The sequence below is a fragment of the Phacochoerus africanus genome, chromosome 1 (assembly GCF_016906955.1).
Source record: "Phacochoerus africanus isolate WHEZ1 chromosome 1, ROS_Pafr_v1, whole genome shotgun sequence".
Classification (NCBI taxonomy): Eukaryota; Metazoa; Chordata; class Mammalia; order Artiodactyla; family Suidae; genus Phacochoerus; species Phacochoerus africanus.
Window position 1 is genome coordinate 92,910,338 of NC_062544.1, and position 23,161 is coordinate 92,933,498.

Below are 23,161 nucleotides of genomic sequence, written 5' to 3' on the forward strand. Positions count from 1 at the left end.
TCCTTGGAGCACCTCCCGGGCCATCCCCTCTGGAATTGGGGAAACGCACCTGGAAAAATTCTCTCCTTAAGGAACCCGTCCACATAAAAAGCTCCCTCCAAACAGGCTCTTGGCCCTTGGGGTGCACCATGCTTCTCCTAGGAACTGGCTGGCGGCTGCAGAGCAGAAAGACAAGCCTTCTGGCCACCAACCCTCTCTTTCCTCTTCCTGCCACGAGTGACCCCAGTGTGTCTGCTCTCATTTGCAGCCGTCAGGAATGACAGGAACAAGAAAAAGAAGGAGCCTTCGAAGCAGGAATGCACAGAGAGCTACGAAATGACAGCCGAGCTGGACGACCTCACAGAGAAGATCCGAAAAGCTCACCAGGAAACCTTCCCCTCTCTCTGCCAGCTGGGCAAGTACACCACGGTGAGAGCACTGCGCCCCACCCACGCCGGAGGGGTGGGGGCGCGCAGGCGCATACAGACACACGTGCGCATGCACACGCTCTCGCCCCGCCCAGGGCTTGGTTAGATGATGGTAGTGGGGCAGTCGGGCCACCACCTTTGCACCGAGGTTTCAGACAGCTCTGAGTAAGGTGAGCGTTTCTTCCCACTCAGTCGCTCTAGAAGCAAGGCTCTGGCACTCGTCACAAGCCCAGCCGCGTGTGAGACGCTGGGACCCGGGTAGTGGGCACGAGTAAAGCCAGGGAGGAGTCCAGGGGTCGTGGAGGTCAGGGCTCAGCCGTTCACAGTCTCCCCTCCAGCTGGAAGAGCCCACTCAAGTGACTGGGGCCTCCCCCGCCTGGGGGTCTGGCTCCAGAGAAGGTGTTGGGGGTGGGGCAAGGGGTGGGCTCTGACCTTCCCCAGCAGAGAAGGGCGTCGGGGGAGGCCCCCTTGTGCTCCCCTGGGAGTGGTCTCCTCGCTGTGACTAGAAATCAAAGAGAAGGCGGAGGGAGAGAGGTGGGATCAGAAGGCAAAAAGCTGGGTTGGCTGGTCTGGATGCACCCTTGGAAATGAAGGTTCTTTAATTTTTTAAAGTGCTTTTTGCACGTATTAGGTTCACTGATGTATATTCCTGGTATAGTATTAGGGGCTTAATAAATATTTGTCAGTTAAATGAGTGTAACTAGAATGTTGTTCTGACTTCTTAAGTGGTTCATGTTGCTTGCCTAACATGCTGATAAACCTACTTTTTGAAAAATCCAAATATTGCTGCATTTGCTGGTTCAATGACTGGTGTGCTAGAAAAAGAATAGTATGAAATATCATGAAGATAAAAAGATGAAATGACATGCCAGAAAAGAAAAACAAAAACCAGCAATGGGACATGGAAGCTGTACAGTGGGTGGCACCAGCTTTTAAAGAGCTGGCACTGGACTTAGATGGCAGCACTCCTGGCTGACCTGGCAGCAGAGGAAGAACCTGGAGCAGTGCCTCCCAAACTCCAGCGTGCTTACAAAGCACCTGGCAGTTATTAAAGTGTAGGTTCTGATTCAGCAGGGGTGGGCAGGGCGTTTCTCACAAGCTCCAGGTGCTGCTTGCTGGTCTGCAGACCTCCTGAGTAGCAAAGGCCATGAGCCATATCAAGTGGCAAGACCCAAGGCCCTGGTGTCAGGGAGAAGGCAGAGCTGGCGTACTTCACCAGCCAGTCTGTGAAGCTGCTGTTCTGGCCTGCTGTTGACTCAGTGGATGAGTTCCCCTTGAGTTCAGGGACACCCTCCAGCCCAGAGCAGACACAAGGCTGGGCAGCATAAGGAGCCTTGATGTCACTTCTTAAAGGAAAGCAGGGGACCAGGAGGTGGGAGTGTGATGGTGTTGATCAAGAGCAACTGTACTGGAATCAGCTGAATGTGGCTTACATCCTGCTCAGCCACCAGTCAGCCTTGGAACTGTGTGTATATGGCTTACCTTCTGTCAGCCTCATTTTCGTGTTTTAGTTTGTAAGTAATGGAGAAAAATGGACAGTTTGTGATCAGGAGTCTCTGTTATTACTCCATGAGTCCAGCCAATACTCCCTGAGCACTTACTGCATACCTGGGACCATGCTAAGCACTCTTGCCACCTGAATTCTTTAACTCCCTATAACACCCCCCTATCACGGAGGAATAAATGACTTTCCCCATATTCCAGAGACAAGGAGTGGACCTGGACTCTGAAGCAGCTCTTTAAACCCCACATGGTACACTGTATGTCAGGAGGTGGGTGAGAAGGCCACTGGGCATCTAGTTGGGGAGGGGGGGGGGGCATGTTGTCCAGGAATAAATCGAGCTTTTCACTCCAGAAGACAGAGTAAAAGAGAGCAGTCACCACAGGGAGGCTTCATGGAAATGGAAACTTGAGCCAGATCTCTTGTGGGGCTGTTGGCTACTGCACTGGGGGTGAGTGGTCTTAGTGTGGCCTCATGTATCCCCCAGACTCTGACTCATCCGATAACCAAGTAAAGTGGTGCCCACTCTAGTCTGGAGGAGAGCAGGGCAAACACAAGTATATATAGCATTTGCCCTCCTGGAACAAATGCCCTGGTGTAGCCTGGGACCAAAACGCCTCTTTGGGACCATCCTTCCTCTGTTGGTCAGCACAGCCAGGGACTAGTCGGCCTCTCTGGGCCCTTCCCCACCTTTCCTCTCCAGAACCTCCCTCTAGAATCTGGGAGCCTCTCCTTTTGTTTTCTGTTGTTGTTGTTTTATTACTCAATGAATTTATCACATTTATAGTTTTGCAGTGATCATCACAATCCAATTTTATAGGATTTCCAACCCACTGGGAGCCTCTCCTTTTGAATTGCTGTTGTGCCAGAGGTCTGACTCCAGCTGCTTCCAGGCCTGCCCCGCCTCTGTCAAGGCCCTGCTTGCATCCCACGTCCCTGTGGCTCACACTGCAGACCTGTGACCCTGCCTCCAGGCTTCCTGTGATGATGGGGGAGGGGGGGGATGCTTACCATCCTGGGAGCAGCCCCCACTCCTCTCCCAGTGCTTCCCAAGAGCTCTTCCCAAATAAGCTTGTGCTTGAATCCTAGGCCTAGGGTCTGCTCCCAGCACCTCCCTACCCAGAGCCACGTGCCCCTTCCCTGCTCCCTAGGTCCCCAGCAAGGACCTGTCACCCTAAGCACTTTGCAGGGACTTTCTGCACCTCTTTTGATCCAGCAGGGAAAGTGGACAATTGCTAACTGCAGGCAGCCTGGCCCTCTTGCAGAAGCCGCTGCTCATGCGTGGGAACCTGGCTACTGGGATGCAGCCTCCCTCTGCTTTTCTCTCTATTTCTCCTCTCTGTGCACAGATCTAGCTGTTTTTATTGTAAGCAACTTCCAGTCCTTTCTGGAAGTAGATTTATAAATAACAGGCATGATACATTCTTTGCAAGTTCTTGGTTGGGGCAAGCATTTTCTATAAGGAGCTTCTCAGACAGGCAGCTACTTCCACTGCAAGGGACCTTCCGGCTGCCTTCAGCAGACTGGCATCTCTGGCACATGCCTCTGGAATAAGTGGGTGGAGAGGAATTAAAAAGGCAGCCAGCCATCTGCCCACCTACAGATCCTTGAAAGAGAAGTTCTGGTTTCTTCCCTAATTGTGGTGGATTTGGGACACTGGTCAGGCCCCAGGAGACAGCAGGAGAGGGTGGGGCAGCAGCCTGGGCGTGGCGCTCACCTGTGTGCTCAGAGCTGGGCTCCTTGGGAGGCTTTTAACCAGTGACCTTTCTCAACATCAAGAGGGGAGGAGAGATTCCTTGTGGGGAGCAGGGGCTCTGAGGATGTTTACTCTGGTTCCTAAGTGACTGAGGCATTTGGGCTTAAGGCCTCCTAGACTCAGGTTCAGGTCATGCTTGTGCTGCTTGGGAGTTCTATGACGTTAGCCCGTCATCTGTGTGCTGGGATCAGAGCTGTTTAACTCCATCACGGGGCTGCTGGGAAGATTAAATGAGGAGAATGGACCTAAGTGCCTTGTACCATTTTTGGCACAGAGACATACAGAGTGGACAGGTCTCTTGCTCTTGACCTTGTGTGAATGCCTTGTCCTTCTATAGAGCCACATGCCCAGTCCTGGCAGAGTGAGTGTGGGTGGGACAGCGAGGGGGTTTCCAGGAGGCATGGCCCCAGCCTGGGCTGTCTGCTCGACTTCCCGCCGTGGGCGGCTGCTGGTCCCCTTGCAGCTCCACAGGACACAAGCTACCCTCCCAGGGGCTCAGGAGGTGGAGCAGTAGAGACATAAGGAGCCCTTAATCCTCTCAGAAGAGTGACCACCCACAGGATCGTGAAGCCACCCCACATCTTGCATTTGGAACACTAGTCAATGTCTATCCTGCAGCTGATGCCCTGAGGCCACACCCTGCTCTCCACCAGGGCCCCTGAGTTCTGAGACCACCAAGCTGCTCAGAGGGGCTCCTCCAGGTTCCTATCCTGACCCAGACATCTTAGGGGAGTCTGGTAGCACCCCTGGAACAGCATCTTAGATGAGAGGGTCCAGAAGCAGCCCTGAAACAGCATCTTAGACCAGGGGGTCTGGGAATAGCCCCAGAACAGCATCTTAGATGAGGGGGTCTGGGAGCACCCCTGACACCTTACTTTCTGAGAAGTCCTGCAGCATCACCCATGTTCCTAGCCAGATGTCCAGGAAACACTTGGAGGCCCTCACCTCCTGCCTGTCCCTCTCTTGCCCGGAGTGGCGGGGTGGTTGCCAGACTCCGTCTTCCCAACTTGTCAGAAGCATCTGGGTCTGAGGACCATGCCGCATGTGTGTTGGGGCCTCTGTGCTTCGTCCCCCATGGGCGGACATGCCCCATTGGGTCCATTCACCTATGTTTGGACCACAGAGAGATGCTGGCCTGTGGATCACATCCTCCTCGTGGCAGTGCTGGGCCTCTTTCAGCATCTTAGGTTTCCAGCAGGAAAATGGGCTTCGGGAGAATGAAAGGTCAGGCTGGGAAGGAGGCTGTGTGGTGCCCCGAGAAGGTGGGCCTGGTGCACAGCACGAGCTGGCCTCAGCCTCCACCTTTACAGGTGGGGCCGTGAGACACTGTGCCTGGCTCCAGGTAAGCCCCATAGAAGTGGCTGTGCCCTAAGAACACACCCAATGGAGAGGCGGGACGTGGACCGCGGGAACTTTGTATGAAGGGAACTTGAAAGGGCTGAAGGGCAGAGAATCTGGGCCTGGGTGAAGACACAACCCCAGTGGGTGCCCCAGCCACCCCAGTGAACCTTCAGTCTCTGTTCCTGTCAAGAAATTCTGCATTTCCTCCTTAGCTAAGGAGGAGACTGCAGCCCTGGTTAAGCACTGAGGTGCTGGGAGCCGCCACAGAGGGGCTTAAAGACGTGACTCCTTCTCCACTTACGGGCCCTGTTCTGAAAGTCATACTGGTCAGAAAAGCATCAGTGGCAGGAGGAAGGGATCCACTGGCCTGACCAAGATGGTCATTTAATTGGATTTCAGAGTGGATGTGGGCTTAGCTGCTGCTCAGGATGATGGGGGTGGTGGTGGCTATGGGGGACCCTGCGTTCAGTGTGGGATGGTGGGCTGGGCCCCTGCCCACAAAGGAGGTTGGGGCTGCCTCTGTTGGCTCTGCTGCTCAGAGCTGTGGGGAAGGGCCCTGCCCACCCCCAGCCTCTCCTCTCCCTCCCTCCCTGGTCTCAGAACCACCCCTCCACACCCAGTGCTGCCCATAACCACTTCTGTTACCAAGCCAAGCAGGCCAGGCTCTCCAGTCACTGCTCTGGAAGGTAATATATAAGCCGTCTTAAACCTTGTGCCTGTGAATCCAGCAATCGGAGTAATAAAACACCAGGTTGTTTTGTGTTTTATTAACTACCCCTTGCCTTCTGTTTGCATAATGGTAAATTAGATTTACATGCCCGTAGACAGCCAGGCATTACTTGTGATGGAAGGACAGCAGGCCCAGGGCAGGAGGCAGTAGCCCCCTCCCAGGCTGGTGAAGGGAGGGCTCCCTCCTTCCATTTTGAACCAGACAAATTGACGATTATGTTTAGTTCCAGGCCCAGTGGCCGCACACCTTGGCCTTGAGCTCCCTAGTTGCATGGCGTCCCCAAGTGCACTGCGTCCCCAGATTACGGTGACATAATCTGCAGGATGCTTGCCTGCTTCCTGCAAGGAACACTGTGGAAGGCAGCCAGTCACCACCTTTCTTAGAGCTTCTGCAGCATCCCTTATGCAAACTTTCCAGCCTTCCCCACCAATCTTAACAAAAAAAAAAGCCCACTTTATGGATTCTGTGGAGTGATTTTCACTGAAATGAGTAACCAGCACTGAGGGTTTAGGGTGCGTGATGTCATGTGTGTCCAGTGCCAGCAAGGTTGTGGCCCAGGGCAGCCCCAGCCTCACGTGGTAGTTGTCCTGAGACATTTGACATAGCATGTACTTGTAGAAGCTTCATTTGCTCGCTGCTTCATCTCAACATGTATATGTATTTTTTTGTCTTTTTGTCTTTTTAGGGCTGCACCCATGGCATATGGAAGTTCCCAGGCTAGGGGTCCAGTCAGAGCTGTAGCCACTGGCCTACACCACAGTCACAGCAACACGGGATCTGAGCCGTGTCTCTGACCTACACCACAGCTCAGGGCTACACCAGATCCTTAACCCCCTGGGCAAGTCCAGGGATCGAACCTGTGTCCTCATGGATGATAGTCAGGTTTGCTGACTGTTGAGCCATGACAGGAACTCTGCAACAAATATTTTTGAGCCCCTCCTGTGTGCCAGGCACTGTTCTGAACTACAGCAGAGCTGTAAGTGAGACAACAGAGAAAGGGAGGGCCAGAAACGCACAGCAGGTGTGGGTGCAGGTGGCAGGAACTGCGGTTGTCAGAGAAGTTTGGGGTGGTAGGGGACACTCACGTTTGTCCAGACTGGAAGGAATGAAGGGTGAGTCTGGGGGCAAAGCAGGCCAGGTGAAGGGGCAGCCTGTGCAAAGGCCAGGAGGCAGGGCCACACCTGTTCATGCCAGGATAGGGTGGTGGTGCCTTGGAGCTGGGGTAGATGGAGTCAGAGCAGGATGGCCTTACAGGCCATAGAGGACTTGGCCTTTTAATCTGAGTGAGATGAGCCTAGACTTGTGTTTTCAAAGGATCCCTTTATTCCTTTGGTGAAAGAACAGAGTGCGGAGACCAGGGAGGAATGAGAGAGACCAGGGGAGGGGCTGTTACATGATCCAGGCAGGAGGTGATGGTGGTCATGGGGTGGGGCCTCTTCTCTAATTTGGGGGGAGAATGTGAAACTCTCAGGCCTAAAGCATCTCAAGCCGTACCCGAACATGAGTGAGAGTTCTTCCTGCTGCAGGTAATAGAAGCCAAACTCAAATGTACTTAGACTAAAAAGTAAAATCCTGGTGTGGACCTGGCATGGTTGATCCAGCATCTCTGTATCCTCAGGAAGGGCCTGTCTTCCCCTGGTTCATCTCATCTTTTCTCTGAATTGGGTAGCACCATCAACCCATCAAGGTTATGAAACGCTGACTCCTTCCATCATTCCTTCATTTATTAGCTGGAGGACTGCATAAGGAGAGATTCCCCACAGGCGTTACTTGATGATCCAGTGGTACAGGGATAAGATTTTGAGATGGCCGGAAGCTAAAAAACTCCGCCCCACCCGCTGGAGGCTCCCTGGTGAAGGCTGAAGTGTCAGCCTGTTTGTTAGGAAACATGCCAAGTGCCCTACTTCTGCTGGGCTTCCCACCACTCCCCCAACACTGTTTTCTCTCCCTCGTAGAATTCCAGTGCTGACCATCGAGTCCGACTGGACCTGGGCCTCTGGGACAAATTCAGTGAGCTGGCCACCAAGTGCATTATTAAGATCGTGGAGTTTGCTAAACGTCTGCCAGGCTTCACCGGCTTGACCATTGCAGACCAAATCACCCTGCTGAAGGCCGCCTGCCTGGACATCCTGGTATGTGCCCTCTGACCACTTGAGGCGGGTGGGACTGAGAGGAGAAAATGGGGGGAGGCTGGCCCTCAGGGATGCATCAGAATGTGGGGAAAGTAAAATAAGCTTTTGAGGTGCTTTGAAAGCCTAGATTGTTCTTTTTGTTACAAGTTTCATGCCTTTGGGTATAAACAATTGTGCAAAGCAGATACAGTGACATAATGAGACACACACCCACAGTCCCTCTCAAGAGGACTCTGGGTGGGGCGGGGGTAGTTGTGCAGGAAGCTTGAAGGTGTGTGTGTCCTTCCACTGGGAGTTGGATCTTAGGAGTAGCGGTAGCGGTTACTCTGTAACCTGCAGGTGCCAGGGATCTTGGAAGTGTACATGGTATCTTTTCTTGTCATGAAATCAGAGGCTAGGGGATGAACCTAGGAATATCCTGGAGAAAACAAAGCACCTGAATAGCATCAGCTGACTGGCCCAAACCTTGTAGAGTTTGTACACTTCAGCTCACTTGAGCCTCCCAGGACCAAGTGAGCAGGGGGCGGAGTGGGGGGGATAAATGCAGCCCCCTTTACAGGAGGAGCTGGTGGCCAGGTGAGCCACCCAGTCACATGAGTGCTGGAGCCAAAACCCAGATGCAGGTGGTTCGCTGAAGGCATGAGAGGCGGTGCAGGCATGGGGCAGTAGAAAGACATTGGGGGTGGGGGGCATCTGAAGCATGGACCTGGAGACAGAGCCACCTGGCCACCTGAGATTAGGGGCGACCTAGGCCCTAATCACGATGATGAGCTTCAGGAATCATGAAGGACGCGGTGCGGGTTTTTAAAGCTTTTCTCATAAAAGCTTAACATGAGATACTTAGACTGCCGCCTGAGCCCCATACAGCCCACATCATCACCACTGCATGTGAGGTGGCACCAGATGTGGCTCCTGACCCCACACCACATGGCCACTGAGGACTGGGAGCCTCTGACACCCTGTCTTTGGCTTCTCTTGTTCCCTGGTCCTCCTTTTGGTTGCCTGGTGGTGTCAGTTTGCAGTCTTCTCACCACCTTTTGGGAAAGGGAAGAGGATGCTTTGAGGTCCTCAGGGGTCTTGTTTCCACAGCAGCAGGTGCTCAGGGCCCCTCAAGTCTCCAGCCCTACTTTGCACAAGCCTCCTTTAAGCCCTCTGCCAGTGGTGGCGTCAGGTAGGATGGATCCAGTTCTACAATCTCTCCCAACCTCAGTTTACCTATGTGTACGCCGGGAGGGCAAATCAACAGGGGGAGCCCCTCAGCAGGCTCACGCACAGGCCTGGGTGGAGCAGCGGTAACAGCCGATTGGGACCAGCCTGGCCTGTCAGGTGACTGTGGGCTCTGGGCTGGGAGACTTCCCACGCTCCCTGCTGGCCTGTTCAGGGTGCAGCATGGGGTTGGGGTGCAGGTGGCTGAGGGCAGGGGGCCCTAGCAGAGTCAGGGCAAGGCCTCCAGTCAGATGAGACAGGGCAGGAGGAAACTTACTTGGCCCCCAGACAAGAGCTCATGTCCAAACATTCGTAGCAAAGGCAATTTAGACACAAGGTGCTGGAAAATGTACAGCTTTAAAGAGTGTCTTGCAGGTGAGAACGTCGACTGGCTGAGCATTTAGAGGAATCTCCTTATCAAAGCCTTTGGAGTGTGGGTAGAGGGGCCAGGGAGACCGAAAGGATGGACAGACAGTCAGCCCCTGGGAAGGAAGGTCAAGACTGTCCTGCTGGCCCTGACTGATTACCACCCCTCCATGGCCACCAACACCCTATGCCATGTCTCTTGTAGGATGGAGTCGGGGGCTGGAGGGGGGGTGCTGGGGGTGCTGGCTGACAATCCCCAGGGCACACCCCCAATGCACCCTCAGTCCAGCAGCTCCTTGCTCCCAGCCATGCTGCAGGGACAGCCCTGCATGACTTCCAGCACAATTTGTGGCTCAGGGCCCCACCATGGAGGGCAGTTCCCACATGAACCCGACCCCCTAGAGACTTGGTGGAGACAGGACCCAGGCTCAAGGAGAGTCAGCTCTGCCCTAGGAGCCCTAACTACCTGTGCCATCTTGGGTCCCAGGTCCCTGTGAAAAAGGCCTCCACCTCTGGCCTCTGGGTACAGAGTGGTTACCACAAGGCAGACAGTGCAGTGGCAAGGGGTAGGTGCCGTGACCAGACCCCTGGGCTCAAACCTAGCTCTGTGCCTTGTAGGCAGCACGACCTTTCCGGTGAAATGGGCTACTGTGGATCCTCCACAGTAAGGCTGCTGGAAAAACTGATGGGTTAATGCATGTGGAGTGCTTGGCTCAGTACCTGGCGTTTATCAAGGGTTCCTTTTCCTTAGTGGTCCTCCCCTCCCCCGCCTCTCCACCCCATCATCAGCACCAAATTCAGAGCATCTCTGTGAACTGTTCGCGTATGTGTAAACGTGTCTACACAGACGTCCACACACTCTGTTGGGAGCTGCGCTGCCAGGACGTTGCCCACACACCACCTGAAGTCCACGAGCGATGGCTGTAAAGGAAATGCTCCCTTTCAAAGACCTGGAATTTAATAATGTAAAATATCTCCTTAATGAGTCTTTATGTTGATTGTGCATTGAAACAGGATTTCAGGTCGATTCAGTTAACTGAAATATATAATTAAGTTTAATTCCACCTGTTCCTCCTAATGTTTTAAACGGTTGCTCCTGAGCCCTGGCCTCAGAGGCTGCACAGGGAGGAGGCCCATGCGCCCAGCTCAGCATTTCCTTTCCAGGGCGCAGGCTGGTGGCAGGTCACACCGGGAAAACACTTGTCGAGAGCTCATAGCGGCAGGCACAGTGCGCTGCCGGGGACGGCCGGGCAGACGAAGGTCTGTGTGTGTTTATTGTCGCCACTGCAACATTCTCACAAGCACCAGAGGATATGTGGTTCAAATCATATGGGGACCTGTCCCCAGACTGCCCCGTACAGTTACTACAGAGACAGTGGTGAGGGAGCACTTTGAGCTTCCTCCTCTGCCAAAAAGCTTCAGAATCCCTGGATTTCGTAAGCCTCCTTGAGCGGATTACGAGGTGGGCGAGGTTCTGATTAGGGAATCCAGTTCATTAATAAGTGGCTGAATATTCATTAGTCACCTGCTCTGTGGACCACACTGCCCTAGATGCCAAGGCCAGGAGCAAGACAGAGTCTCCTGGAAGCACATCTTCTTGTGGGGGGGAGGGGCGAGATCAGAAAGCTGGAAAGCAGCAACGTTCTGAGGAGAGTCCAGAGGAGTGACAGGTGGGATGTGGACACCACACGGCAGGGACAGAGATGCTCCCTGAGCCGGTATGGGGTCTCCCAGCCACCGTGTGCAGTGAATAGGAGCTGGACTGGACTGTGTGGTTCCGTTCACCCGAAGGTCAAGAACCAGGCAGAACTGATCTGTAGGTTCAGAGATGAAAATACTGGAGGCTTCTGGGGACCAGGGCAGTTGGTGCCTCAGTCTGGTGGTCCTCACGGGAAGCGCTTGGAGGAATGCATCCAGCTGCGTGGACACTGGGGTGTGCACACAGCCCATGGCAAGTATGTTGTGTTAGTTGGCTTTTGCTGCTCCCAGACATAGCAGCTTTAAACACTAAGTGTCCATCATGCCATCCCTGCTGGTCAGGAACTTACTGAACCAGGGGTGGGTGCTGCAGGGTAGTGGGGGTCCTGCCTCAGGGGCACTTGTGAGGTTGCTGTCCAGGCGGCACGGAGCTGCCTCATCTGCGTGCTTGACCGGGGCTGGACGGGCCTCTCCAGGACGGCTCATCACACTTGCCCGGCGGGCTGGTGCTTCTGTTGACTGAAAGACTGGGCTCCTAGCGGCGTGGACATTCCAGGGGGCCACCTTCCTGTGACAAGATGAAGCTCCTGGGTTCGGGTCTGGTTTCCCCAGAACTGGCAAGAAAGAGGCCTCTATGCCTCTTGTGGCCTCGATGCACCCTGATCAGGAATAGAGATTTGGGGGGCATGTTGTAAAACCACTTCACATGTTACACCTTAATTTTTCAGCAATTTTATTTCATGTTTTTTTTAAAAAAATGGGGGAAGTAATATCAAGTAATCAAGCTCACTTTTTAGGAAGTGAGCTTTCTGAGGAGGCGATGCTGAGCTGAGCCCTGAATAGAAAGTCAGCCACATGAAGGTCAGTGGACAAGTGTGAAAGGCCAAGGGAACAGCACATGCAAAGGCTTTGTCGTGAAGCTAAAAGAGGAGGCCATGGGGAGACATTAATGGGCAGGGATGGAGGAGCCACAGAAAGAAGCTTGAGTCCATGGGTCTGGAGAGGATTGGAAACCACTGAGGGTCATCAGGGAGCCTGGATCATCTGAGATGACCATGTTGGCAGCAGCTCTAGCTACAGAGGCCAGGGCGGCTTGGGTGGGGTGGCCTCGGGGACAACAACAGTAGACAAGGGCCACTCTGCCCTGAATCCCACTCCTTGGCCCCAGCAGGCAGTGGACGAAACTCAGTGTCCTTGAGGGGGACAGGCCCCTCCTGCCCTGAGGGTGGCCCGCTCAGCCCGTCAGCAGCCTGTGTTGTCTGCCAGCCCCGCCTTGGGGAGTCAGCCTGCAGGGCTATTTTTACCCATCTCGTGGGACCTGCGTGCTCCTCTTTCCAGATAATGTACCCTCTTTTCAAACAGAGGGCCTTTTATCCTGGAGAAGCACTTGCTGGCTGTTGCTGGCATCTGACTTTCATGTGACAAGATGAAATTCCTGGGTTCGAGTCCAGGGGCAGCCCCATCAGAACGTGGGGAGGACATGGCCATACAGGCGGGGACCCTTCCTCCCTCCGGCCTGCACATGGTTTGGTTTTGAACTTTCTGGAGAGAGAAGCAATAGGACAGACAGTGTCAGTGCCTCATCAGAGTCCAAATATTTCCCGACTTTGGAGTAGTTTGGGAGAGAGTTGTGTGCTGCCCCGGAACAGGGATCTCTGAGTGAGCTGAGGACCCACACACACACACACCTTGCTCCTCCCCTTCCTCCTCCTGCCTCAGCACCCCTGCTTGTGGAGCTGAGCCCTCTGTGCTGTTGGAGTACTGTACTGTCAGCAGAAACTTGTTTGGTGCCTGTTTGATGGAAAGGGAACCGTGTCTGGAGACTCTGAGCACAGCTACGAGAGACTCCCCCCCACCCCAGCCGAGGGTCAGGCCTCCTGCGTGTGCTGGTACTGATGGAGCCCTGGGATTTGGGGTCCTGTCTACCTGGAAACACCAAGATGCCACAATCCCCCCACTCCAGGGCTTTTGGGGGAACAGAGCTACCCCCAGTGACTCCTGGCTCCTCTGATGCTCTGACACTGGGGGGCTGCAGACCACAGCAGCCACTGAGCCAGCCAGTCATGAGCTGATGGGATGCCAAGCCCAGGGAGGCCCCCTGGGGAAGGGGCCCTGTGCCATCCTGACACTTCCTCACCTGCACGAGCAGCTGCTGCTGCGGGTCACATGATAGGCACGGGCAGAAGTCTGAGGACAGGTCCTGATTCATACCCTGCCCCTCTTGTGTCATGGGAAGTCTATAGAATGTTCTGTTTCCAGGCCACTGTCCATGTGCGCCTATGGTTGCCTCGAATAGCCATGTGGGCTGGGAGCTGCAAGAGGCACCCACCCCAGATTCAGGGCCAGTGTCCAGCCGATGCAGATTCAGAGGTCACCTCACTGGAGAGAGGAGTTGATAGAAGTTTTTTCAGGAGCCCTGGTGATTAGGTTTGGTAGTGACCTGAAAAGCAAAGAGGCCACCGTGGAGCAGAGGTAAAGAGCACAGGCTCTGGGGACCGACAGCCTGAAGTGGATGATGCCACCTAGGACGTAGGTGACCTAGGACAAACTGTTGGCATTTGTTTCCCCTCTGTAGAGTGGGGGTAACTATAGTGTCCAACTTGTGGGTTGACAGGAAACTTAAGTCATATATTGAAACACTTAGCATGGCATCTGGCACGTAGTCCATGATCAGTCAGAAATGAACTACTGTCACGTGCTGGGGGTGAGATGTGCTGGGGGTGAGATGTGCTGACATTCTCCCTCCGTTCAGATGCCTTCTAACCAGGAAGATGTGGGAATCAGGCTTTCTTATCAACAAAGCCCCTTGCTCTGGCTCCACCAGGCACTTGGTGCTTCCACTGTAGTGCTGCCTGTAGGAGGAGAGCTGGCCATTAGCTCTGTCTCCTGGAGGTTCCCAGAACACCAGGGCAGTGACACCCACGCAGCAGCCCTGCCCCTGCTTACTGTGGCCGAGGGGCTGTGAGGCTCTTGCACCACACTGCCCATCAGACAGGGGTGGGGTGGGGGTCTTCCCCACAGAAGCATCCTTGTCCCAAACCCCAGCGCTTCCCTGACAAGATGCAGGAGTTGAAAGAAGTTTTTTCAGGAGACCTGGTGGGATCGGGGGTGGGGCGGGGCTGTACCCCAGGAGCTCCCTCCCACAGGGGTGTCTGTGGCTTTCTCAGAGGGCCTGCCCCCCTGCGCTTGGACTCCTCCAGGCTAACTCTAGGTAGGACTTGGCGGGATCATGCCTGGTCACACTGAATATCTGGAGGAAATCCTCCGCTCCCTCTGCCTACCGGCTTATTCACTTTTGTCCAGTCAGGATTAACTAACTCCCCAAGCAGCTTGAGGCCTTGTCAGAAGGAAAAGTCAGGTGTGGGGTCTGGAGGTGCAGAACTGAGGTTCTGAGCAGATGAGTGCCTGAGGGTGCGTGGAGCCCCTCAGGGGCAGTGTTTGCTGCCAATGGGTACAGACCAAGGGCATGTCTGCTGGGGTAGAGGACTGTGGCGGAGGACCCAGCCTCTTTTCTCAAGAAACCCCACCCAGACCTCCAGGTTTAGCCCAAATGCCGCCTCTTGTCCACAGATTTTCCCTGGCTTTCTGCCAGCTTTCTGAGTCCCTCATCCTCCAAGAGCCAGCACTGTGCTGTCCTCCCTGGTCCATGGAGCTGTGTGATCAGAGGCCTCACAAAGGGGAGCCTGGCTGGGGTGAGCTAGAGCCGGCTTTGGCCTGTGGGATGCTGAGCCCTCAGCCCCTCAGCTGTAAAGTGAGAATCAAACACACCTACTTGTTCAAAAGGACCATGAGGGAGGACCATGCTTAACAATATACACTTGGCATTTAGTAAGTGCTAAGTATTGGCCTTTTCTTTGGTAGACTTTAAGCTCTTTAAAAAAAAAAAAAAAAAAAAGTCTTTTTCCTCTTTTCATCTCCAGCACCTGGCACAGTGCCTGGGACATAAGTAGATACTCAGTAAATGTTTATTTGAATCAAATGAATTACTTTTAGCATAAACAGATATTTCTCAAAATTTCTCGTGTCTTATTTATTATCCCCTAAACAACTTTAGCCTGTGTTTTGACTCTTGTGGTCTTTTGAAGGAAGAGCTGGAGGAGACACGTCCAAAAGGGAAGCAGAGCAGCTCACACAAAAATCTTCATGTGGTTTCCCACCCCACCTGATGGATGCTGTCCGGTCAGGCTCGCTTTGATGACCCATCTTGGTTGTTTTCTTCCAGATCCTTAGAATCTGCACCAGGTATACCCCAGAGCAGGACACCATGACGTTTTCAGATGGCCTGACCCTGAACCGAACCCAGATGCACAATGCCGGGTTCGGCCCCCTGACCGACCTTGTGTTCACCTTCGCCAGCCAGCTCCTGCCCTTGGAGATGGATGACACAGAGACGGGCCTTCTCAGCGCCATCTGCTTGATCTGTGGAGGTACCAACCACCCAGAAAACCCTCGTGAGAGTCCATGGAGAACAACTTACACTTGTAATTTATGGGAAGTTCTTCACCTCCATTTTGGAGTTATTTTGCATGGAAAAAGACATGAAAAAAGCCAGGCATGCATCTGTAGAGTTTTGCTGCATTTTAGAGCCTTTCTGCTCTGGAATATCAAAATGCTGTTTCTCTGGTTGCCCCAGGTGCTTTTTTAAAGGCAGGATCAGATTATTGTAAAATAAATTGCCTAGGGGCACAGTAAGGAAGCGCCAAGGAACTTGCATGTGCTGTTTGCTAATTTAGGGGCTGGGGCGCAAGTCATTGTGTGGGGGCCTACCAACCTTTGGCGGACTCAGATGGAAGTCAGCTGCCCCTTTTGTGGTGACCCCCCTGGCTCACAGAAGGCTGAATCATAGGTGGTTAAGGAGTAACTGGCTTAATTGGGGGATGATTTGCCTTGCTTGTTTAACCATCCGGCTCAGGGTTTCCTTTAATTCAGTTCAGTAGCGACACCTTCTGGTCACGAGAAGAAATTCTGTGCCAGGGACAAAAGCCGCCAGCCAACAAAATGTGATTTTGACCCACAAAGGCAGTTATTTTCAAGTATCACTGTTTAAAGCAGTTGCACATACCTTTGAACTTGTTTATGGGATTGACTCTTCAAATTAATAAAGTAATGATGTAGTGGAAACTAGAAAAGGGAAAATGGGTAGAAACTCCGTAGCCTGCAAAGTGTCTAGTGCTTTCTGTCCTGATACTAACTGTTAAATACTTGATTCCTGGAATCTAGACCGCCAGGACCTTGAAGAACCAACAAAAGTAGATAAACTACAAGAACCACTGCTGGAAGCACTAAAAATTTATATCAGAAGGAGACGACCCAGCAAGCCTCACATGTTTCCAAAGATCTTAATGAAAATTACAGATCTCCGCAGCATCAGTGCTAAAGGTATGCCCTTAAGAGTCTGCATGTGCTCGCCCACCAAGTGGACCTGCGGTCCTGACCACGTCCCCCGCCTTTTGAAACCCTGTGTTCTAATTCAGTATGTTTGATATTAGCTGTCTTTTTGTTATTATTGTGGAATTCATTTCTCACTGAAATCAAAGGGAATTAAATAGTACTACCCTTGGGGAAAAAAGAAAACTTCAAATCCTACCCTAAAAATAGACTGAAATTAATAGATTACCAATAAATTATTAATAGATCATCATTAATATATTATGAGAGTTTTAATATTCAGGTGACCGAGTGATTAGAAAAACTGTTTTCAAGAGAACATACTGTATGTGACACAGGCTTTTAAGTTTTCCAGTTTTATATATTCTTCCCAGCTTCCCATACATACTGCAGTGTGTATAAACTTGATTCCAGTTTTTCCTGAACATCCAAACCTCAGGAAAAATGTGTAGTGCTTGGGGGTAACTGTCCTGGTTCCATTTCTCTCCGTCAGCCTAGATCTTGTGTGTCAGCAGACTTACTCCCACACACCTTAAAGTGGAGAAATCCTTGCTTTCCTGAGAGGTGTTAACTATTTTGCCTGGTAATTTCCAGTTTAAATGGAGCAATTACAGAAGTGCCTCCAGCCATGTGACAGTTGTGTCAGAGCTGGGTTTTCCCAATATAGAGAAAGCTCAGCAGCTGTCCCTTGCCCCAGACGTGCCGTTACTTGTCACTCCTTTTTCCCATTCATTGCTCTGTCCCTGAAGACCTTGGTGAGCCAAGGAACAAACTCGATTTCAGAAAGTTGGAGTTCCCGTTGTGGCTCAGTGGAATATCGAATCTGTTATCCATGAGGAAGCAGGTTTGATCCTTGGCCTTGTTTAGTGGGTTAAGGATCCAGCATTGCTGTGGCTGTGGTGTAGGCCGACAGCTGCAGCTCTGATTTGACCCCTAGCCTGAGAACCTCCATATGCTATGGTGTGGCCCTAAAAAAAGACAAAAAAAAAGGCAAAAAACAGTGAACTTGTTTGACAAGGGGTGTCAATTCTTGGGCTCCTTCCAAGAGGTTTCTTGAACAAGACACTGAGTTCATCCATAGCATGGATTAAATGTAGAAGATACCAGTGCTTAATTTTGGCTTTGCTTTTAAAGCAATGAGACTGTCTGATGTCATCTTGTCACTCCCTATATCGACATTGGTAATGAGTTTGCTCCGATCATGGAGACATTCTGTAGCCTGCACTGTCCAGCTTACTGGCCACATGTGCCACTAGCCACATGTGCTCTCCAGCACTTGAAACGTGGCCAGTGCCATTGAGGCACCATTAGTTTAACAGATTTTTTTTTTTTTCCTTTTCCGGCCACACCTGCAGGATAAGGAATTCCCAGGTCAGTGATGGAATTCAAGCTGCAGCTGCAACCTGCACCACAGCTGCAGAACCACTAGTCCTTAACCCACTGTGCTGGGCCAGGGATCCAACCCGAGCCTCTGTAGCAACAGGAGCAGCTGCCATCAGGTTCTTAACCTACTGCACCACAGTGGGAACTCCAAACAAATTTAAATTTTTTTTCTTCTTGTCTTTTAGGGCTGAACTGGCGGCATATGGAGGTTCCCAGGCTAGGGGTCTAATTGGAGCTGTAGCTGCTGGCCTTTACCACAGCCACAGCAACACTGGACCCGAGCTGCATCTGTGACCCACACCACAGCTCATGGAAATGCTGGATCCTTAACCCAATGAGCAAGGCCAGGGATTGAACCTGCAACCTCATGGATCCCAGTCAGTTTTGCTTCCACTGCACCACAACAGGAACTCCCAAACAGATTTAAATTTAAATAGCCACCTGTAGCTAGTGGCTGCCCTATGGGGCAATGCGGTGCTACCTTAAGCTGGTAACATTTATTACTCATCCCTTTCTCTGTTCATAGGTAACTGCTGTCCTTCTAGTTGTCTTACCTTCAAGATATATACTCTTTGGTCTTTTAACAGGAACTTCTCTTTGTAAAAATTATGTTGAGTAAATATGTACAGATATTTACTAAAACTGATTGAGACATGGGATTACCACATTTTGACATGTCATATACTATTTACTCTTCCACGGATAAAGTAGAAAAGTTGTCCTGTTGCCAAATTAAGACAGCCTCTGGGGGCGCTGGTTAAAGTGGATGAAAGCTGCCCCTCCTGCTCACCTCCAGTCCTTATCACTACCACATTTCTGTTATCTTTTTTTTAAAGGTGCAGAACGTGTAATTACCTTGAAAATGGAAATTCCTGGATCAATGCCACCTCTCATTCAGGAAATGCTGGAGAATTCTGAAGGACATGAACCCTTGACCCCAAGCTCAAGTGGGAACACAGCCGAGCACAGCCCCAGCATCTCACCCAGCTCAGTGGAGAACAGCGGTGTCAGTCAGTCACCGCTGGTGCAGTAGGACACTCTCCAGCAACTTCAGACATTCCCCAGTACCTTCACTTCCAGAATTTAAAATGCAAGGAAAAACATTTTTACTGCTGCTTAGTTTTTGAACTGAAACTATATTAAATCTCAAGAAGGACCAAGAAGTTTTCATATGTATCAATATATACCCCTCAATGTCTAACTTACCTAGAAATACAAACTTTTTAAATTCTAAAAATCAGCCATTTCATGCATCCCGAAACTAGTTAAAAGCTTCTATTTTCCTCTTTGAACACTCAAGATTGCATGGCAAAGACCCAGTCAAAATGATTTACCCCTGGTTAAGTTTCTGAAGACTCTGTACATACACAAGTATGGCTCTGTTCTTTCTATACTATATGTTTGGTGCTTTCCTTTTGTCTTGCATACTCCAAATAACCAAGACACCAAGGTTATGAAACAGACTACTGTACGTGTCCAGTTAAGGTCCAAAAAGATAACTGTCTTGCTTTCAGAGAATAATCAAGACGTCAAGGTAAGGAAATGGGACTGTTGTACAGTGTGACAAGATAAGGCTAAAGATATCCTAATTTAGTTAGTATAGAAGCTTGTCCTTGCTCTTTTTGATGCTCTCAAACTGCATCTTTTATTTCATGTTGCCCAGTAAAGGTATACAAATTCACTGCACTAGCAGAAGAGAATTCTGTATCAGTGTAACTGCCAGTTCAGTTCATCAAATGTCATTTGTTCAATTGTTAATGTCACTTTAAATTAAAAGTGGTTTATTACTTGTTTAATGACATAACTACACAGTTTTTTAAAAAAAGATACATTTTTACAGTAATGATAGCCTCCAAGGCAGAAACACTTTTCAGTGTTAATAAGTTTTTGTTTACCTGTTCACAAGCCATGAGGGAGGTTGTGGGATAACGCCAGGCAGGTCTACCACCTGTACCATGTAATGCTAGTATCCTTCCCGAGTCCTGCTTGATGCGAGGGTTTCCATTAACTCCCAAAGACACAGGCAGAGACTCTGTGGCCTCTGGCCTGGCTCAGTCACTAGGAAGCAGAGTGGAAGCTGGGTGGAATGGTTAGCAGATACAAGTGTCAGTTCCTTAGTTCTCATTTAAGCACTAGTGGAATTTTTTTTTTTTTTTTTTTGATATATTAGCAAGTCTGTGATGTACTTTCACTGGCTCTGTTTGTACATGGAGATTGTTTAACAATGCTTTCTATGTTCATATACTGTTTACCTTTTTCCATGGAGTCTCCTGGCAAAGAATAAAATATATTTATTTTAAAGGTGTACGGGAGCTTTTACCACACTTTCATCTTCAGTCAAGAGACAGAGAACACAGTTCCATTTTTAATGTTTAAATTTCATTTCAAAAAGCAGGTCTGTAATCTGCAGTCAGGACAGTTAAAATCTGTGCTAATGCACAACAGTCTATAACAATTCTACAAGCCAATCAGACAGTACATGACATTTCAATGAGTAAAAAAGAGCATAAAACTGTATGTGTAAGAACAAAATGTTAAAAGGCCTACCACAATAATAAAAAACCATCAATTACATCATCACATTAAAATAAGCCAGATGTACAAAAGTCTGAGACAGAAAAGACAAAAAGACAACACAAGTTATCTGCTGAAAAATGTTTCTGTGCTCTTTGGGCACTTAATTAAACATTGCAAAATCAACATCTTCTTCTTCATCAGACTCTGCAAAATATTTTACTTCTTTCCTAGCCCGACCGGTCCGTGGCAGAGAAGGTGGTTCAGAAGTGAAGTCTGATGGGAAGAGGTCCACATCTGAATCCTGATCAAAAGATGTTTTCTTCGGTTTCTAGACATTTTTTTTTTTTTAAGAGATTTAAAACCCCAAAGTTAAAATAAGAACAAAAACAAAACTAGTGTTAAAAAGACTTCACTTACATTTGGGAAATACTGCAAATAATGGTTCTTTTCAAACCCGAATATTATGCTAACTTAAGTGTGAGGCCAGCTACCTAATCCTTTGTATGAAGGGAAAAGGAGGATTAAGTATAATTTGCTACCTCGGGCAGCTCAAATTATCACCATTATGTCTTTCTTTTTGAACTTACGTATTACCCAGCAAATACGCACAATGCACAGGTTAGTAAAAATTCAAGTTGTCTTATTGGGAAGTACCTACAGCTCATGAGAGGAAAACAAGATTTATGGACAGGATGCAGTACACACTATAAGTTTATAAAAACAGAGAGAAGAGTTAGCAGAGGGGAGCAGAGTCATAGCAGACAAGTGGGTGGAAAAGGTCAATTTAGAGAGCACAACTAAAGTCCTCTATGTTTGTATTTTTAGGTTTTAATCGGAAGAGAAAGAAAAGGGGGCCATTTTGATGTTAGACCTGAAAGAGATAATGTACCTCTGGAGAAGGGTCAGACTAATTGGGAAAATCAGCCACAGTGAAATGAATTCAAGTTAGAAAAAAATCAAATTAGTTCTGGTCAAATAAATCCAGGTTAAAAAGAAATAGCCTTTATTGGGTCTGAAAATTAATACTTCAGACAGCATGTAACGTCTGCTCACTGGATGAAGTGGAAAACTCTTAAGTAGGCTAATTTATGCCATACTTTTATCCAAGAGATAGTTCTGATTATATAAATTTTATACCTGGGTAATTTTTTAACCATATACAAGCCCCCGTGGATAAGAGATGTTAGGATTAAGCCTGTTACAAGACATTATAGTAATAAGCAAACTAAGCCAGTCTGTTTTAGTGCACTGAAAAGATGCTCCTAATTACCTTGCTTGTTGTTTTGGATGTTCTCCTGCCGGGGTTATAATCGCCTTCATTTTCAGAGCCAGATGCTTTCCTTTTCTTTGCTCCTCGGCCTTTACCTAAAAATGATTAGAAAGGGTTTTTTTCTCCCAAGGTTAAGTGCAATATAAAAAGATAAATGCCAAAACATCACACTTTACTTCTTTGGTCAATTGGTACTGCAATCCTGATCTCTTGCTATGACTGACAGAGAAAAAATTTGGCAGCAGAGTTTCAGTTCTTGGGTTGACATGACTAAAGAGTATTTCACAAACATGCTTAAACTAGTTGGAAGGTCCCGGTGACAAATTTTAATGACTGACTACCTAATGCATAAAAGAAAACATTTGCATTTTGTACATGTGGTTCTTAGGACTGAAAAGAAAATCTCTTAGAAGAGTATTTTTTAAATTGTATTTGATGAAAAAGACTAGGTTTTTTTTTGTCATGGACCAGTACTTCTAAAAATATAATAATGACTAGAAAAGTAATACTTATTAATACAAATTATAAAGGTTCAAATGCTTATTTCTAAATATTACATATTATATACACTAATAACCAAATGGACATCCCATTTTAAGTAGCACAATCTTAAACTAAATCCCCCCAGTATTCATCCTGAGACAACCTATCAAATCCATATTCCTTCTCAGACTAGAATAACTACATGCAGCCTATTTTTTTTTTTTTTTCATTTACCTAGCCTCTCTTTCTCATTGGAGGGGGAAAGGGAAGAGGTAATACATAAATGATGACCAAACAATGATGCCAGTAGAAGAGAAAATGGCACTAAATTGCAATTCTAAATTTTTTAAAGTTTAAGAGCTATGGCTCAAACTAGTTAGATTGTACTAGTAAGAAAAGACTGCCTAAATGGTCTTGGGATATCATATTTGATCAAATGAATCAGTGAAATGGCACTCGAGTTTATAAAGGTTTCAAACCTCACCTACCCTAAGCAATGACCCCTCCCTAGTCATGATGTGTCTTTTCTGCCCCCCATTCTTCCTCGTTTCCATGTAAGTCAATACCTCCTTATCCCAACCACTATTTTAAGAAATGAACACACTGATGATAATACCAATGAAAGATTGACCAGTTACCCTTAAAGAAAAACATGGCTCAGACATTATTTTTAAGCATCTTTAAGGATTTCTAGATTTTGGAAGCAAAGAGAAGATAGCAGAGAGAAGAACTGGTGACTGGTGCTGGGGCCCTTGGGGGACCCCAACTACAGTATTTCATTTCTCAGATGAGGAAAAAGCTCTGGTCTGAGTCCTCACTCCAGTCCATTCCAATGAGATCACTTTGACAAGGAGCCCTCAACCTGCCTTTTTAACAACTTTTCATAAGTCCACTGTACAGGTCTTTGAACCATTCTTTGATATGCAAGTTGCTTACTTAACCTCTTTGAATCTCGATTTCTTGATGTGTAAAACAAAATGCCT

General features: G+C 49.3%; 2 protein-coding genes across 5 annotated transcripts in view; one reads left to right on the plus strand and one right to left on the minus strand.

The window, feature by feature from the left end:
* The window catches only part of RARB (retinoic acid receptor beta), a 170,823-nt gene extending 150,610 nt beyond the window's left edge, over positions 1–20,213 (plus strand). For all 3 annotated transcript variants that reach the window (XM_047769206.1, XM_047769198.1, XM_047769203.1), the window contains exons 4-8: positions 248–408; positions 7,691–7,867; positions 15,360–15,564; positions 16,358–16,516; positions 18,745–20,213. In XM_047769206.1, coding sequence (XP_047625162.1) covers positions 248–408; positions 7,691–7,867; positions 15,360–15,564; positions 16,358–16,516; positions 18,745–18,941 — 899 coding nt within the window. In that variant the 3' untranslated portion in view covers positions 18,942–20,213. The remainder of the gene's footprint in view (positions 1–247; positions 409–7,690; positions 7,868–15,359; positions 15,565–16,357; positions 16,517–18,744) is intronic.
* Positions 20,214–20,260: 47 nt separating this feature from the next.
* Positions 20,261–23,161, minus strand: part of TOP2B (DNA topoisomerase II beta) — a 71,416-nt gene continuing 68,515 nt past the window's right edge. For both annotated transcript variants that reach the window (XM_047769194.1, XM_047769190.1), the window contains exons 35-36: positions 21,696–21,790; positions 20,261–20,753 (exon numbers count right to left, since the gene is read on the minus strand). In XM_047769194.1, coding sequence (XP_047625150.1) covers positions 20,586–20,753; positions 21,696–21,790 — 263 coding nt within the window. In that variant the 3' untranslated portion in view covers positions 20,261–20,585. The remainder of the gene's footprint in view (positions 20,754–21,695; positions 21,791–23,161) is intronic.